At 43.2% G+C, this 16,469-nt stretch overlaps 1 protein-coding gene across 4 annotated transcripts in view; it reads right to left on the bottom strand.

Moving 5' to 3' along the window:
* Nucleotides 1-4,371: 4,371 nt before the first annotated feature.
* Nucleotides 4,372-16,469, bottom strand: part of LOC118085214 (cystathionine beta-synthase-like) — a 42,094-nt gene continuing 29,996 nt past the window's right edge. For all 4 annotated transcript variants that reach the window (XM_060273547.1, XM_035115592.2, XM_060273548.1 and 1 more), the window contains 6 exons: nucleotides 14,855-14,929; nucleotides 13,676-13,810; nucleotides 12,527-12,635; nucleotides 11,398-11,482; nucleotides 5,589-9,858; nucleotides 4,372-5,115 (listed from right to left, as the gene is read on the bottom strand). In XM_060273547.1, the coding sequence (XP_060129530.1) occupies nucleotides 9,686-9,858; nucleotides 11,398-11,482; nucleotides 12,527-12,635; nucleotides 13,676-13,810; nucleotides 14,855-14,929 (577 nt within the window). In that variant the 3' untranslated portion in view covers nucleotides 4,372-5,115; nucleotides 5,589-9,685. The remainder of the gene's footprint in view (nucleotides 5,116-5,588; nucleotides 9,859-11,397; nucleotides 11,483-12,526; nucleotides 12,636-13,675; nucleotides 13,811-14,854; nucleotides 14,930-16,469) is intronic.

The following is a 16,469-nucleotide window of genomic DNA, read 5'->3' as shown; positions in this document are numbered from 1 at the left end:
AAACAGAATGGTATTCTAGTTTCACTCAGAGTCGAACTTTATGAAACGAATGAACCTACCTTAGTCATCATGTCCTGCCACACACGGTTAAGAAAAATAAACTCTGCAGTAGGTGTCCAGAACTAGCTGTATGCCTGCTATGCCATTAATGTGCAAAAACAGGGCAGAAGGCTTGAGATGTGTTTTTGGGATAGCACTGTAGCCCGGCCATGTATGGTCAAAAGGGCATGTTTTTAAAATTCTTGTAGTACAAGAGAAAGGTACAAAAGATGTTTTGGGATTTCCAGTTCAACTGTAGGAAAGTTAGTATCACTTTAATGAGGTAGGGTCAGGGTCCCTTTACCTTTTTATCTCTACAAAGGAACCCAGAAGTGGACCACTAATCCAGGATTCATGATGAGATTCAGGCTGCATCAGCCAATCATGGTGTGTTCAGTTATATGTATCACATTTGGTAGAAATGTGCTAAGCATCCACTTCTCAATACTTAATGTGCTTTACTTTCTCTTTGAAACATATTGGATGTTACTGATGATTGGAATGTCATTACAAGTGGAAGTATATTGTGTATACCAAACCCAAAAGAAAAGGCTTTTGACTGTGTGTGGTTCCAACTCCTTCGGATTGTGGCTATTACGGTATATAGGTCAATGACAACTGCTGTTACAAGTACTTGTCTGCCTGTGATAACAGCATTATATAAAGTAAACTATAGCATATATTTAAGTATTGATTTGTTGATGCAGGAAATATAAAGGCAAGCACGCTAGACTTTGAGGTCCATAACCTACATGGGATGAATGATTATGGGTTTTGTCTGCAAAATAAGTCATTGGAGCCCCATTTCTTAAAAAGTTATAGTATCTAATCCTTCTGTTTTGGGTACTTGCCATTTGTTAGTAGAGTGTGTATTTTGGCAGAGAAAGCAAAAACGTCTTCAGTTGTATCAGGAAATATTTTATCTTCATAACTGACAATCTTTAAAATCTAAACTCTGATTAACTTAGTTCAGTTTGTTTTGTCATTTAATGAAATATTTGAACCAGCATGGCAAAATAATTATGATTCATCAGTGTGTTTTTCATGAAACCTCTGAACTCAAAGCATGATTTCTTCACTTTGTGTTTTAAAAGTAAAGTTTCACATTGCTTTAATTAAGGTCAATTGTCACATTACTGTGTTCCTGTTTCAATACTCTATAATGCAGATATCAATTTTGTTTTTCTTTTGTACATCAGTTTTGTTTGAAAATGCTTCCCCAGGTCTTTAAGATGGAAAATATTTTGCATGTTTCTTTACACATCATTATTTAGATTATAGGAGCAAAACTGCAGCATTCTTACTGATCTGAGAATGTTGTGTTTTTAATTGTAGACAAGCTTAATGAAAAGCTATGCAATGAATTACCAGTAGTTCAAAATATTTCCTCTTTTTGTTGTTCTGAAATAAAAGTGAAAGGGATATCAAACTTTTAAGTCCTTTCAAAAGACCATTTAGAAAATCCTACCCCATTCCAAGCTAGTTTTTTAAAAAAATTCCAGTTAGGATCATAATAGGGCAATCTTATGCATATCTACTCAGAAGTTAAGCCCCAGTGAGTTTAATGACACCACCAGGTAATTGTGTATGATTTCAGGCACAATATTTGCAGAATACAAAATACTCTTATGGGGCCTGTTACTAAGATACTTGAGAGTCACTGCTTACTGAACATTCGTGCAGATGAATCACTGAGAATCAAATGCCCTTGCTTTTAAAATTTTATTTCTTTGTCATAGCTTATCTAATATTGTAATACTATAGTTGCACTAGTCCATCAACGTGCTGACCCAACTGGGGGATCTGTTTGTTTGTTCTTTTGTTTGTTTTAAAAAAACTTTACCAAGGAGAAATAGTAGAGATGATTATGATACAGAAGCCAACGTCAGAAAGCCAGCACAGCAAAGTCATTCTCAACTTGCTTCTTGCTGTACTCAAACCTTGTTTTAGACCACCGTTTCTTTCCTCTCAGCTTCCCCTACTCAGACATTTGCCATTCTTTGTTTCCCCTTCAATGCCACTGCGTCCCTGTTTTACTCAATCCTTCCCTTCTTCCACTCAGCTGCCTCATAGTGAGAGGTAAGAGTCCTAAGAGTCCTCAAATTTCATTTCATTTCTGGTACCATGTGTTGTCTACTACACAAAAGGCTCATCCACACTTCTGCTTGTGCTGTGCCTAGAAAGCACAGGTCCAAGCAGTTTCTCCCTGCCCTGCTTCTTCCCAAGGGAAAACCCACTCCTTAGCAACCCAGGGAAAACCCAAATTGTTGTTTGCGCTAATTGAGCACTAAAGAACGGTTTTCTCCGCAAGAGGAAGTGTGGATAAGCCCAAAGTTCCAAATTCAATGCAGTAATCTAGGATGGGCATTTTATTATCAAGCAAACATCCATACAGGTGCAACATCCATCACTTAACCTTCTGCAGCTGAACAAACGAACAGCCTTGCTTTTAAGAGTCTATTCATCTTAAACATACAGTAACATACACATGCAGAAGTGTGATATAGGAGGGAAGAGGCATGGAAATGGGGGTTGTCTCTATGCAAAGAGGAGTTTGTAAGGGTGGTGGTGAAAATTGTGTGTCTGCGCAAAGGGAGCTGCAGAATAGGAGGTTGGTATGGAAATGGGGGTGCTCTGTGTGGAAGGGGTAGTCCGAGGGAGGGAAAAGGGTGAAGGTGAAAATGGGAGAGTGCAAAGGAGGGTTGCTAAGAGAGGGGATAAGGAGGCATGGGGTGAAGATAAAGGAGCAGGGGTGGCTTCATAATTGGGTGGAGCAGGAAGAGGGTGCTTAGTAGTTGCAATGGTGCTTAGTAGATGCAGGAGATGACCCTGGGGTAGGTCTGTGTACAAGGTGGAGGTTGCACAAAAGGAAAGGGAAGAAGAAGGCATGGACTTGGGGGTGAGGTTGAAAACACTTGCAGACCAGACTTCAGAACAGAAGGGAGACACTGGGATGATTTATTGATTCAGCAAGCAAGTGTCTTGTGGAGGGATTGTCAAGTAGGGGGAAAGAGAGAGCAGGGTGGCAGAGTCCTCCTTGTATTGTAATAAAAACAATCCAGTTACAGGTAGGTAGCCATGTTGGTCTGCCGTAGTCGAAACAAAATAATAAAAAATCCTTCTAGTAGCAGCATTGAGACCAACTAAGTTTGTCATTGGTATGAGCTTTCGTGTGCATGCACACTTCTTCGTGTGTATCTGAAGAAGTGTGCATGCACACGAAAGCTCATACCAATGACAAACTTAGTTGGTCTCTAAGGTGCTACTGGGAAAAACAATCCAGTTAGCCAAGAGCAGTCCATATTGGAAACCAATAGAAGGTGGGGGGGAAGGATTGTAGTCTTTCGTGTTGCTATGAACCCATTTTGTTAACTCAGAAGCAGGATGCATAAGCAGCAGCTTTAAGATGAGTGCATGCATTCAATATCTGCAGCTGCTTTTTGTGGTTTTGTACTTGGATATATTGCCCACAAGCATTTGGGGGTTCTCTTCCTGGCATTTTCTCATTGTATGGAATGCATGGATGGTGATGTGCTTTCCCCCTTTGTCAGTGAATTCATACTTGCTTACTGTCACTAGGTGCCACTATAGTGCTGATTGCTTTGCTGTTCAGTTTAGCATATGTGAAATGCAACAAACTCTTGAGTGTCCTGGCCACTAGGTGATGGACTCTATAGCATCTGGGGAGGCCCACAGATGCCCCATCCCTGACGTAAGGGCCCCATTTAGCATTATGCAAAACAGCTGTTGATAAGTCTTCCATGAATTTGTTGAATCCGCTTCTAATGCCCTTTAAGCTAATGATAATCACTACTACTGCATAAATGAATTCTGTGTTGTGTGGAGACATATTTTTGCTGCTTCAGAATCCCCAGACAATGAAATTTCATTTGATGCCAAGTTCTAGTATTTTTGACAGACGGAGAAGAACTTCCCTTTATCCATTATACCCAAGCAATTTATACACTGTACTTTTGTTGATAATGTGAAGAGAATGGAACAAGAATACATGCTAGTTATGACCCCCCTCACTGGGTTGGAGCATGCTACCATAACAACAATTGCAAAAAACAATAATCAAAATATGCCAAACCGTAAAACCTTGCCATTTTTGCTTTTACAGAAAACCAATTAATGGCACCACTTAGCAATTGCATCCCATTTGGGTATGACAAGGTTTCCTCATTTCTGTATATAATATGTTATTAACCATTATTATCACAGTTATTTTCCAAAATTCCAAGCATTTCCCATATTTGCCTCAACCAAATAATGATTTAAGTAAGGATCCAAACATATTTCAACTCCAATCTTTATTATTATTTTTATTAAAATACCTGTAATACCATAAACATGTAACTGTTAAATTGTTAGGAAGAGTTCAGTGACATTCATGAGAGCTGATGTAGCTTTAAGATTCTGGCACTGAACTAGATGTCCCCCAAGGTCCCTCTCAAAGCTAAAATTCTACTACTGTATTCCCTAAAAGACCAGGATGCTTATTTAGGAATGCTATGGAACTACCACCACCCAGCTCCCACGATACAGAGCACTTTTTACCCTAGTGAGCATTTAGGGGTTAAGGTGCACTGAAGCTGCCCCCCATTTGGGGGACACTTACCGGTACAAATTTTGCATTCTCTTTCAATGACTTTACCAGCAGGTACAAAATTATCACCATCAATGGGACAAGCGCACATTCCACAGCCATCCTGGGGTCTTCCTATATGCTTGCAAGCTGGAGAAATCTTCGGGCAAGTGGAAACGCAGGCAATGTTATGATCTTCTCCACAGGTACACTTTCGCGTCCCAAAGTCAATAATCACAGACTGTCCCAGGAGAAGGATGCCATCTTTGTAGCCTTCCCGGATACAAGCTTCCTTCAGAAACGCAGGGCACTTGCACTGAGGGATGCAGCGCGGACAGCACTGGTCCTTACGGGTCACGACTTTGTGATTGTCAGGACAAGCTAGGCAGCTAATAGCACTACAGTCTGGCTTGTGACGCTCGCAGTCACCATTTTGTAGGAAGCAGCAGCTCAGCAGCAGGCAGAGGAAATGCTTAGGCTTCATTACTCTGGATCAAATGCAAAGAGGCCCTTTTAGCAGCATAGCAATTTTTGCTCATTCATTGCTTTCTATTATCTCGCCCAACTTTGCCTTTTTAAATACAGAGCTAATGCCCTCTCTCAGTAGAACACCAATTTACATAGCATTTTCTCACACCAGGGGCACAAACACTGATTACATAGCACATGGCGATGGGCCTTGTTCCTGCTGGTGTGTGTGTGTGTATTTATATATTAGTGCAGTTTTAAAATGTATAAAATTTCCAAGCCTTAGCTTCATAAAATTTGAGGAGTGCTAAAAATCGGTAACATTCTGTTAAAAACCTATTACTACAGAAGGTAGGAAGGAAGGATCTTGTGCAGCTCTTTCTATTTCTTAAAAACAGCAAACACATTTCTAACTTTTATTCCATAATAAAGGAGAATGCATTGGGTCAAATGCTTAGCTGGTCTATGAAAAGGGGAAATAGCTTTAGTTTACCTGGATAGGCTTCAGGTGTGGGTGTTGCAAGTGGTTTGGTCCCCAGGTAGTGATATTTCCTCAGTAGCTGTTCAACTGGAAGGTATGCTATTTATAATGTCACAACAAAGGGAAAACCCATAAACCTGAACAGCTGGGAGGAGCTAAGAGCCCTTTCTAATTTATTGCCAGTGGGTCTTTTATTATAGCATTATTTATTGTCAAAAGAGTTTTTATATTCCATATTATGTAAGCAGAAAGCATTTACAATTTGCATTCTAACAGCTGGGGTCCTCTCTATTTATATAAGAAAGCTTAAATTTAATGTAAGTACATCCTGTAACAATAATGAGTACATTTTTGACAGTTAATAATATTTATTCTAAACAATAATGACATAAAATAACGAAAAATGAGCCTCTGATGATTAATAATAGGAGTGCCATTTTGAGTCAAATAGTACTTTCTCATAAAAGTGTAGGACAGACTTCCTCAACCTCGGCCCTCCAGATGTTTTTGGCCTACAACTCCCATGATCCCTAGGTAGCAGGACCAGTGGTCAGGGATGATGGGAACTGTAGTCTCAAAACATCTGGAGGCCCAAGGTTGAGGAAGCCTAGTGTAGGACTATAGTCAATTGTCCCTTGTTTACTATTCCATAGTTCCTTAAACCCTTGCCAAACATGTCCAAATTTGCTTTATCTTGTCTCCATTTTTTACCCATATAATCTATATAAGCGCCTTGATTAAGAAGTGGGTTTTACTATCCTCATTTTATCAGGGTGGGGGTGGGGAATGGAAGTGACTCAATGGGTGGCATGGAGCTGCTATGGTCGGTTACTGGCAGCTGGGTCACTGTTGCTTACTAAGCAGGAAGGGATGAGGCAAGATGCAGGTGGGCACATCACAAATGCACTGGCATTTATCCTCTTCAGAATAGCCTGCCACTCCGCCACAACATTTTAACATTTTGTACACCGTGGAATTACACGTCAGTCCACAGTTTAGAATGGTCAATAAATGCCAGGCGACAAGGCAGCAATGACTCTTTCATTTTTTACTTCACAGGAAAAATGTAGGCTAACTTGCTTAAAATCTGCTTCTACCTGCTAAGCATGTTCATATTTTAACTGCAAACCTCACGCCATGCCCTTTCCTTGAGTTATCTAGTTAACATTTGCCCCTTTCCTGTGACTGGGTTGAAATCACAAAAGATTGCCTGGAAGAGGGAGAAATGAGCTTGCCTCATGACCTTGGTTTGTCATGTAGTTGGCCTTGCAGAGTGGAGCAGGTGAGTCTGTCCTAGACTGTGGCATGAAGGAAGGAGCCTCTAAACTTTTGGCCCCGCCATGCTCCCAGTTGTAATCACTCCACAATGCCTTCTATTCAGAATGGAGGGAAGCTCCAATTGGTCCCATTGCAAATAGCAGACATTGAGGAAGCGTGCAGTAATTCTGATAATAATCATGGTGATTCTGATCCGGGCAAACTACATGACAAACCCACCACCTATGCTTTCATCCCACTTTCCTTATGTGGTTCCTCTTATACTGTCTGGTTTAGCCCATAAAGAACACTTTGAGCCTAGACAAGTCTACACGATACATTTAAGCTGTACGGTCCCAGTTTAGACGGTTGTGGCTTTCCCCAAAGAATCGTGGGAATAGAAGTTTGTTAAGGGTGCTGAGAGTTCTTCAAAGACCACTATTACCCTCATAGAGCTGCAATTCTCAAAGTGGTTTAACAGTCAATATCTCTTCCCAGAGAACTATGGGAAGGAATGTGTTGGTGAATATTGAACTGCTAATACATTGGAATAAAAAATTAACGGGATATCCGGTGAAAATAAGAGCCAGGATTTTTAAAAACACAAAAGGCAATATCTGTTCACATATTGCACAATGAATGAACACGTGTAATTATCTTTAGTTTGCGTACAGCCAGTGATACAAAAGGCTTTTCTAATTAACCTGGCTATTGTGTCACTACCATTGTAAGGAGCACTCTGCCAGCGATGTCACCGATTTTCATGTGCGTACTTTGAGACGTGGTTAAAGCTCCCATTAAAATGATAGCATATATTCCTGCCACGTCTGTGAATCACATTCATGAGCATGCCAACTTCTAATTCCTAGAAGTCTTGATTGTCTAGCCAGGCAAAAATATGTAGTGCCAGTTTGCTGTAAGCATCTACATGAGCAGCATTCAGTGACCCTCATTTTAAAATATCTGAATTTTCATGCATGGGAAATGTTACAGTGGAACAGTTCCGAACAGTCCACTGTTGGGCTCAGTCCAGAGATGCATGCGTGCAAATGGATTTTTTATACAACTACTGTCACATGGAGTAAAACCCATGCAGTGGCATGCAAGATGCAGATAAGCATTTCTGCCCATACTGAGAGATGGAGGGGAGAGTGTACCCATATCTACTCTATGATAGGTTCCCCTGAGTCACCATCATATAGGTATGTGCATATAGTGTCGACAACTGGCCTCTTTACTTGTATGGGCCAGTCACTCCCCATCCCCAACCAATCTACAGTGGAATCCAGTTATAAACATCACACATGGTTGGGTGCTTTGTGGGTGAACCTTTTCTCTGTGCAAGGGGCTCTAATGCTGGCCTGCACATGCACAAGCAGCTTGTTTAGAGCATCTTAAACCCCCGTCTTTGTTCACAGGGTAAAGTGCATGGTTAGGAAAAACTACATACCAAAAAAGGAAAAGGGTACAGACAAATTGCAGATGAAAAGCTGCACAATAATCAATGCCCAGTAGAGCTGTTGAATTCAGCCTTCTTTCTTCTAAAGGAAGTTCCTCAACTTCATAAAAAGGTGGGACTGAGCAACGGAAAGTAGATCACGGCCCCTGTTTCTCCAGTCTACTCAAAGACAGAAAGCCACATTAGAGACTGTCATTATATAGCTAAGTAGTTCTGATGCTATACACTTAAGAGTACAAGTCTACAGTTTACTGCTCTGCTTTATGGACTTCTCCAGAATTAAAATCATCTGTTCTGTTTTCTGCTATATTGATCGGAGGAGTTACCATTATGAACTGAATATAACACCTCGGGTTGCAGGAAAGGTCAATTAAATGTAATTATAAAGCTGCTTTCAATTTGATGTGAAGGCAGATACAAATTACTCTCAATGGGACTTAGTTACAACTAATTTGGGGGTCTAGATTGAAGTAATCTAGTCGCTATTGTGCTTCATAGGTAGTTCCTATAGGGCAGGGATGAGGAACCTCAAACCAGGGGGGCAAATGTGGTCCCCCAAGTATCTGTATTTGGCCCTTGGGACTCACCTATCGAGGCTGTGTGTATTTCCCCAAACTGATATTCATAGGTGGGCTACAGAAGTCATCAACATGTGGCTGTGTTTATCTGTACCAGAATCAGATCTCCTTAAGCCCCACCCTGCTATGGCAGTTCTCTGACTGTCAGACTCTTAGAGGTAGGAACCATTGGCATGCACATGGTCTCCTATGCCCAGGAACCTTTCTTGGTCAAAAATGTTCTAAGAGGTGAGTTGCAGCAGCATACACCTCCAGCAGTCAGTCATAACAGCAGGAAGTCTTTTTCTGTGGAAAAGGGGGGCTTATGAACATTCAACCATCTGTACAGTCCCAGTTCACACTTCCCTTGTACAGGCAAACAGTATTATTGTCAGTTCTACAATCAAGCCAGGCAGCCTTTGCATCTGTAGTATTTCTTTATTGCTCTGCCAGCAGATTTTGAAATGCATTTACCAGTCAATGTTAATGCAAACAACAAAATGCCAGATAAAAATCAAGGCAACAAGACAACCTCACAGGAGAATCCATTTAGTCTACTGCTTCCTCCCAATAATCTTTTTTTTAACATGCTATCACAGAATAGCTGCTTATTTTAATTGTAATTGATCTTGTCCAATCATCCTGATCCCAAATTATTTCCCTTGGTGGCATTTAGGATGAGCATAGCTATGAACATAGCAGACCAAGAACAGCTAGGCAAATTAAAATAGAAATACTAGATACTAGTATAATACTATACTAAATACAATGCTAATTCTAAAATAGAAAGCCATACTCGAAAACAAAACCAGACTCTTATACTTAAAGGTCTTTAGCTATTTCTCCACAGATTCTGCCATGGAGAAAATTCTTTCAGAAGAATCTGATTCGAGTGTCACATCTCTTCGTTCCTGGGTCTTGTTTTTGGGGGTGACAAAGCTGAGAAGATCAACAGCTGTGACCACACCAAATACCATCTGTTTCATGAAGGAGCTGCCATCTGCATTGTCTGGAAGAAGACATAAATAAAGGAAGATTACATACTGTTGACGCTTCCAGAGTAGCATTCAAGGAAACCCACAAGCAGTGCTATTTTTCTAGAAAAAGAGGCGCTGGAACTCTCCATGAACACCTCCCTTGTTCTCTTAGAATGGCAATGGCGCCCACCTGAGAGGTGTCAGAACTGAGTTCCCCCGGAAAAAAGCCCCGCCCACGAGGAAATGTTATCTTTATTTGTGTCATCTGGGAACTTTCCCCTTCATACTACTGTCCAATTATGCATGTTGGGGAGAAGATGGACAGATGGAAGTTTTTTTCTCTCTCTCACCATGCCATGAAATGACGCTGAAGTTTGGAAGATTCAGGACATGCAAAAGGAAGTAGTACTTATTCACACAGTTCACAGTTAAAGTGTGGAAGGATTGATGGCCACCAGCTAGGATGCCTTTAAAAGAGGCTTAGACAAATTCTCAGAAGAAAAGGCTACTAGCCACAATGGCTATGTTCATGGCTTTTTTCCCCCAGAGGTGCCACATGAACTGGCAGAGGAAGGGGGTGCAGTAGGTGCGGTACACCCCAGATGTCATCCCTGAGGGGGGTGACATCACCGCCCCACCCCCCTGGGATGCTCGCCCTGCCTCTGCGGGCGGCTAGCCCCACCCCTGGGTGCATAGCATGTGCGCCGTTCCGGGTGCCAGAGCAGCTAGCTCTGCCTCTGGCCACATGACCCCAAATGTCATGCACGGGGATGGCACCGCAACACTACGGAATTGCCGGAACGCACCAATGAGGTGCCAGAATGTGACAAGGAGGTGCCGGAACTCAGTTCCAAATGAAAAAAAAAGCCCTGGAGGCCAGTAACTGGGAAACACAGCCGTAGAGAATGCTATTGCCGTTGGGTCCTGTTTGTGGGCTTCTGATAGGCATCTGGCTGTCCACTGAGAGAACAGGATGCTGCCCAGGGTGCCTTTGGGCTGATGCAGCAGGGCTTTCTTTATGCTGTTAACAATCCCACCCCAACCAGCTTGGGACCTACATACCTGAAAAGTCACTCCCACCCTGTGTAGTTGATCCTAAGCTTAAGAACTCCTTCATTAGATGGTCACTAAAACCTGAACTGTGGGCATCTCTCAAATACAATGGATGGAGGCTTGTTGGAATTTAGACAAACGTGAAGTCGCCTTTGCCCATAAAATGGAGCTGTGGAGCTGGCTGTGCCCCCACCCCCACGAGTCACATGGCACCACCTCCAGTGTCCACATATTAGGCATGGATGTCTGTAAAGGAAAGCCAAAACATATAGGCTTCCCTTTGCAGATGTCTACAATGCTACCTTGAGCTCCTTGGGAAAAAAGCTGGGCTATAAGTGCAATAAATTAACAAATAGTAAACTAATATAGTAATATATAGATGTGATGCCTTTCATGTATATCTATTTCATGGTTCGAAGGGCATATTAGGTCATCTCTAGGTGTGTGTGTATACTGTATATATATACACACACAATTAGTAGTATGGCATTTTTATTTTTACTGGAAAAGCTACTTACATTGCTCCAGCTCATGCACAACAATAGCAAAATGATCATTTTCCAGGATGTGTGAAAGCTTTCCAAGGGTATCATCCAGGCTAATCTGTAGTAAAGTCCCAAACATAAAGCGATTCAAATTGTTACTAGACATCTAGGACCCAGTTTACATAAAGTCCCACATAAAGTAGTGACATACTGCTGGAACCACATGGAAGACGTAAGGTATGAGATGGACACTCCATGTCAAGTACTCCTTGTTCCCTCTGAGGTTGTGCTTAGATGACCTCCACCCCACCTCAGTTGTCTTGGGGGAGAAAAGATGTTCCGGCAGTGTCTTGGCATGAAGGATCCTGCTTCTGTGCTACTTCCTCTATGGAAGGCTGGGGAGCCTATGGTTCTCCAGATGTGGATGGACTCCAACTCCCACCAGCCCTAGTCAGCATGGCCAATGGTCTGGGGTGATAGTTGTAGTCTAGAAACATCCAAAAGGCCACCAGATCCCCATCCCTGTCCTATAGTGCTGTAGCAACAGAACAATCTTAAATGAGGCAAGATCTCAAGACGACAGCCTACTTGAACCTACCCAGAATACTCATATCCCGGGTTCATTCCCTGGCATCTCCAGTGTTTTGAAATCAGCCTCCTTAGCTTAGTTGGTAGAGCATGCAACTCTTAATCTCAGGGTCATGGGTTCAAGCCCCATGTTGGGCAAAAGATTCCTGCATTGCAGGGAGCTGGTCTAGATCAGGCATGTCCAACAAGTAGATCGTGATCTACTGGTAGATCACGGGGTGTTCCTGGTAGATCTCGTGCCCCTCAGTAATCCTTCCCCCCCCCAAAAAAAAGGGTGAAAACAACAACAGTGGCTTCCTTAAAAAAGCCCAACAACTCTGCCTTTCCTAACAAAGCTCAACAACTTTGCCTTCCTAAAAGAAGCTCAACAACTTTGGTCCATGCAACGACAATGGGTAGATCACTGCCAGTTTTTTTATATTGTGGGTAGATCACAGTCTATTGGGAGTTGGACATCCCTGGGATGATCCTTGGGGTCCTTTCTGCCTCAGCTTTCGCTCTTATTTCCTGTATCTCCCATCCTCATCCTTTGCCCCAGGCAGCAACTCCAAAACAGGTACTGGGCACACATTACCTTGGAAAACTGCTGATACATGACCTTCATCACTGGGTCTGAGAACTGGGCAGTTCCTGCCAGGACGGAGGAGAGGATGTTGCTCAGAGTTACCATCCCCAAGATGAGTCTTCAAGAAAACACACAGTTGTTTGGTTTTTTTAAAAAAAGCAAAATGAATGCAGTTGAATTTTCACAACACAGAGATGAGAGCTCCAGCAGTTCATGCATATACAGAGAAGACACAGGACAAGATGGGTGGGGTGGGGAGTTCACTTTCTGCAACATCTGCTGTGGCAGAGTGGCATGCAAGGTTGCCACTTTTAAAATTAGACCAGTACCAATGCCCCTTCTATTCAGCCTGACTGGTGGTAGGCCAATACTGAACGTAACTGGGCTCTTTGAAAATGATCCAAAAGTCACAAACTCTCAAAGGAAGCTTTTCAATAACACACCATCAATAAGATGGTGGGGAGAAATATCCTCATATAGAAATATATTCATATAGAGGAGGGAGAAATGTTGTTTTCTGCTGCTCCAGAGAAGCGGACACGGAGCAATGGATTCAAACTACAAGAAAGAAGATTCCACCTAAACATTAGGAAGAACTTCCTGACAGTAAGAGCTGTTCGGCAGTGGAATTTGCTACCAAGGAGTGTGGTGGAGTCTCCTTCTTTGGAGGTCTTTAAGCAGAGGCTTGACAGGCATATGTCAAGAATGCTTTGATGGTGTTTCCTGCTCGGCAGGGGGTTGGACTGGATGGCCCTTGTGGTCTCTTCCAACTCTACGATTCTATGATTCTAAGAGCTCTAGGTCCTTGGAGTATAAGAACCAAAGTGGATGTGACATAGCTCTTGATTGGGGATTCCCTATGCCAGCTGTGTGGGGAGGGTGGCACAGAGGGAAGAGGAGTTTGATGCTTTGCCTCCTTGCCAAACTACAAAGCAGCAATGCCTTATGCTAAGCCTACAGGAATCCTTCATGTGTAGGCACTGTCCTTGCAACAGATTGGCTAAGGCCCATATTACTTCAAGTATTTCTTTAAAGATTTCATTAATTATGTCAATGGCAGGCTGTTTCTCATTAGTGCTTTATACAGTGAGAATTGTGGAATTCTCCTGAAGACTATACCGACTCTTAGAATGAGGCTTCAGTGAATAAGTGACTTACCCTGATTCTGCAACAACCGGTGCCTGGTCGTACGCCTTCTCACGAAGGATTTCAATGGCCTTTTGACAGTTCACATCTGGGAGGAGAGTCAGAGGAGCTAAGAGGCTTAGCTTCTGCACCTTGATAGTCCACCACCTATCACAAAGGGGGGCGGCAAGTAGTGTTAAACCCCAGCAGTCTGCTCTGTGTCTTATTTAAATGTTTAAATATTTGTATTTAAATACACACACACACACACAAATAAATTTTGAAAGGACTTAAGGAAATGGTTTGCAGCTCAGCAAACTTATTTAGGACTGATTCCTACATTATATTTTCCAGGCCCAGTACCTGGTATAGTGGGGCATTTGCCAGGTCCCACTGGCAGGGCTCACTGGGACTGATGCCTAGCTTTTACCCACCACCCCAGTCTCCCTCCTCCTGCTAACATACACACTAACTCACTTAATACAGGTGCTGCAATGGCAAGAAATCTCTTGGCTCCTAGCCCATTACAGCATCACCCTTGACACTCAGAAGTGGACTCACTTACTTGGGCAGCACTAAGGCCCTGGAGAGGACTACTCTGCCCAGCGCCTCCAAAATCTGGAGCCAGGCCTGATGTTTTCCAACATGGTCCCATCTACAAGGATGTAACCCTGGGACAAAAATATTTGCCAGCCCAGCTATCCTTATGCTTCATACATAATACACCTGTCCTTGTGCATGCTGCATGGCAAAGCACAGAAGAGAATTAGACAGAGCGTCTCATGCAAATCATGATGGATCAAAAAGGATTAGTTGCAGTCTGTGATCCCACCATTCACACACACCTACTTCAACCAGAAGGTCAGCCTGGATGCACTCCCCCTGAGCACATCTGGATTTCATCAACAAAAAGCTATTTCGGATTCCATTTTTTTAAAGTGAAAGCATTAAGGCAGGCATCCCCAAACTGCGGCCCTCCAGATGTTTTGGCCTACAACTCCCATGATCCCTAGCTAACAGGACCAGTGGTTGGGGAAGATGGGAATTGTAGTCCAAAACATCTGGAGGGCCGAAGTTTGGGGATGCCTGCATTAAGGCATATTTTTATCACTGGTACAAACAAACAGTTTTTGTTTTCTCCTGCCCCACCATTCAGATTACTTTTACTTTATGTCAGGCAGAATTAACAGGCGTAGCGACTCTGAGCCATACCAAGGATGATGCTCTTCAACATCTTCTTTTAGAAATCCATTCTTGACCATCCATTTGTCATTCAAAAATTTAGACCTAGAGATAATTAATAAAGACTGAGACCTTGTGTTAGACTTTGGTGTTTCATCCAAGCATCCATTACAGGACTAGCCTACGTTTCTGAACCAATCTACCTTAACCACCATTTCCTAACCGCCATGCACTCATAGAATATAAGCATATTTAAGTTGCCCTGAGTTGAACACCCAGCATTAAGGGACTTTCTGCACTTGCCATTAATAGTGACATAGTTGCTGTTTGATCTGCCATTTTTAAGAGTGAATTTGTAGGCATTTGTCTGCAGCTTTGGTTACATGTTGCGGTTATTATAGAGTGAGTGTGGGCTTTCCTTCCCACGTGAATGGCGGGTTGTGCACCAATGGAGACATGTTCTGTGGCCATAGTCACACCCCTTATGGTCCTCCAGCCAATAAACGTCAGAGTTATGAGCCTCCGCATGAGGGTATGTACAAAGTGTGTACGAAGTGCCTAGCATTCCAGAATTCTAATTTTGTGATATTACAGAATATTAAAAGAGGAACTGCATGCCTGCTAGAGCTACAGCAGACCTGGATATTGTGATGAAGTTTTGTCTGCATCTAATAATGCATGCTGTCATTGGCAGTACTTTGACTCAGTACCACAGCCTCTAGCTGCCTATATCTTTCCTCTGAACTGAGTTTTCAAACTGATATCTTCCACAGGTCAGAGGAAAGTGGTACAAAACAGATGTCCGCAAACCATACCCACCAACTCACAATCCCTCCTCACAGAAACAGAGACTATGCTTGTACAAACACCACACCAATGAAAATACTGAATATCTATTCTGAATCTTCCACAAATGTCATGGTTTTTGTGGTAGAAGGAAATGCGGGTTTTTGGGGACCCAGGTGGCGCTGTGGGTTAAACCACAGTGTCTAGGGCTTGCTGATCAGAAGGTCGGCGGTTCGAATCCCTGCAATGGGGTGAGCTCCCGTTGCTTGGTCCCAGCTCCTGCCCACCTAGCAGTTCGAAAGCACATCAAAGTGCAAGTAGATACAGGGCAGTCTCGAGCAGGTCGCGCGCCCTGGTGCTGAGGGGCGGAGATCGCTCCGGCGCCCCCGCCCACGCAGGGCGCAGCATGGTTTCCGCACGGCTTCGCACCGCGCCACCGGGGGTCTACCTAGAGCTGGCCCTGAGTAGATAAATAGGGACCGCTCCGGCAGGAAGGTAAACAGCGTTTCCGTGCGCTGCTCTGGTTCGCCAGAAGTGGCTTTGTCATGCTGCCAACATGACCCGGAAGCTGTCTGCGGACAAATGCCGGCTCCCTCAGCCTATGGAGCGAGATGAGCGCTGCAAGCCCAGAGTCGGGCACGACTGGACCTGATGGTCAGGGGCCCCTTTACCTTTACCTTTATGCCGGACTACAAGTTGAATGATGCCAGTGTCGTGTAGCAGCATGCCAAAAACAATCCACACCCATACACAACTAGACCACTAGAAATGATAAGTGTGGAAAGGCCCCGAGAGTCATTCTAGAAAAACTTGGGCTGGGTGTGAACCATGTACTAAAATCTGTAACAGGTGATATGAC

This window comes from Zootoca vivipara, chromosome 4, assembly GCF_963506605.1.
Source record: "Zootoca vivipara chromosome 4, rZooViv1.1, whole genome shotgun sequence".
Classification (NCBI taxonomy): Eukaryota; Metazoa; Chordata; class Lepidosauria; order Squamata; family Lacertidae; genus Zootoca; species Zootoca vivipara.
The sequence above is the reverse complement of the archived record's forward strand: the minus strand, read 5'-3'. Positions and strand labels throughout refer to the sequence as shown.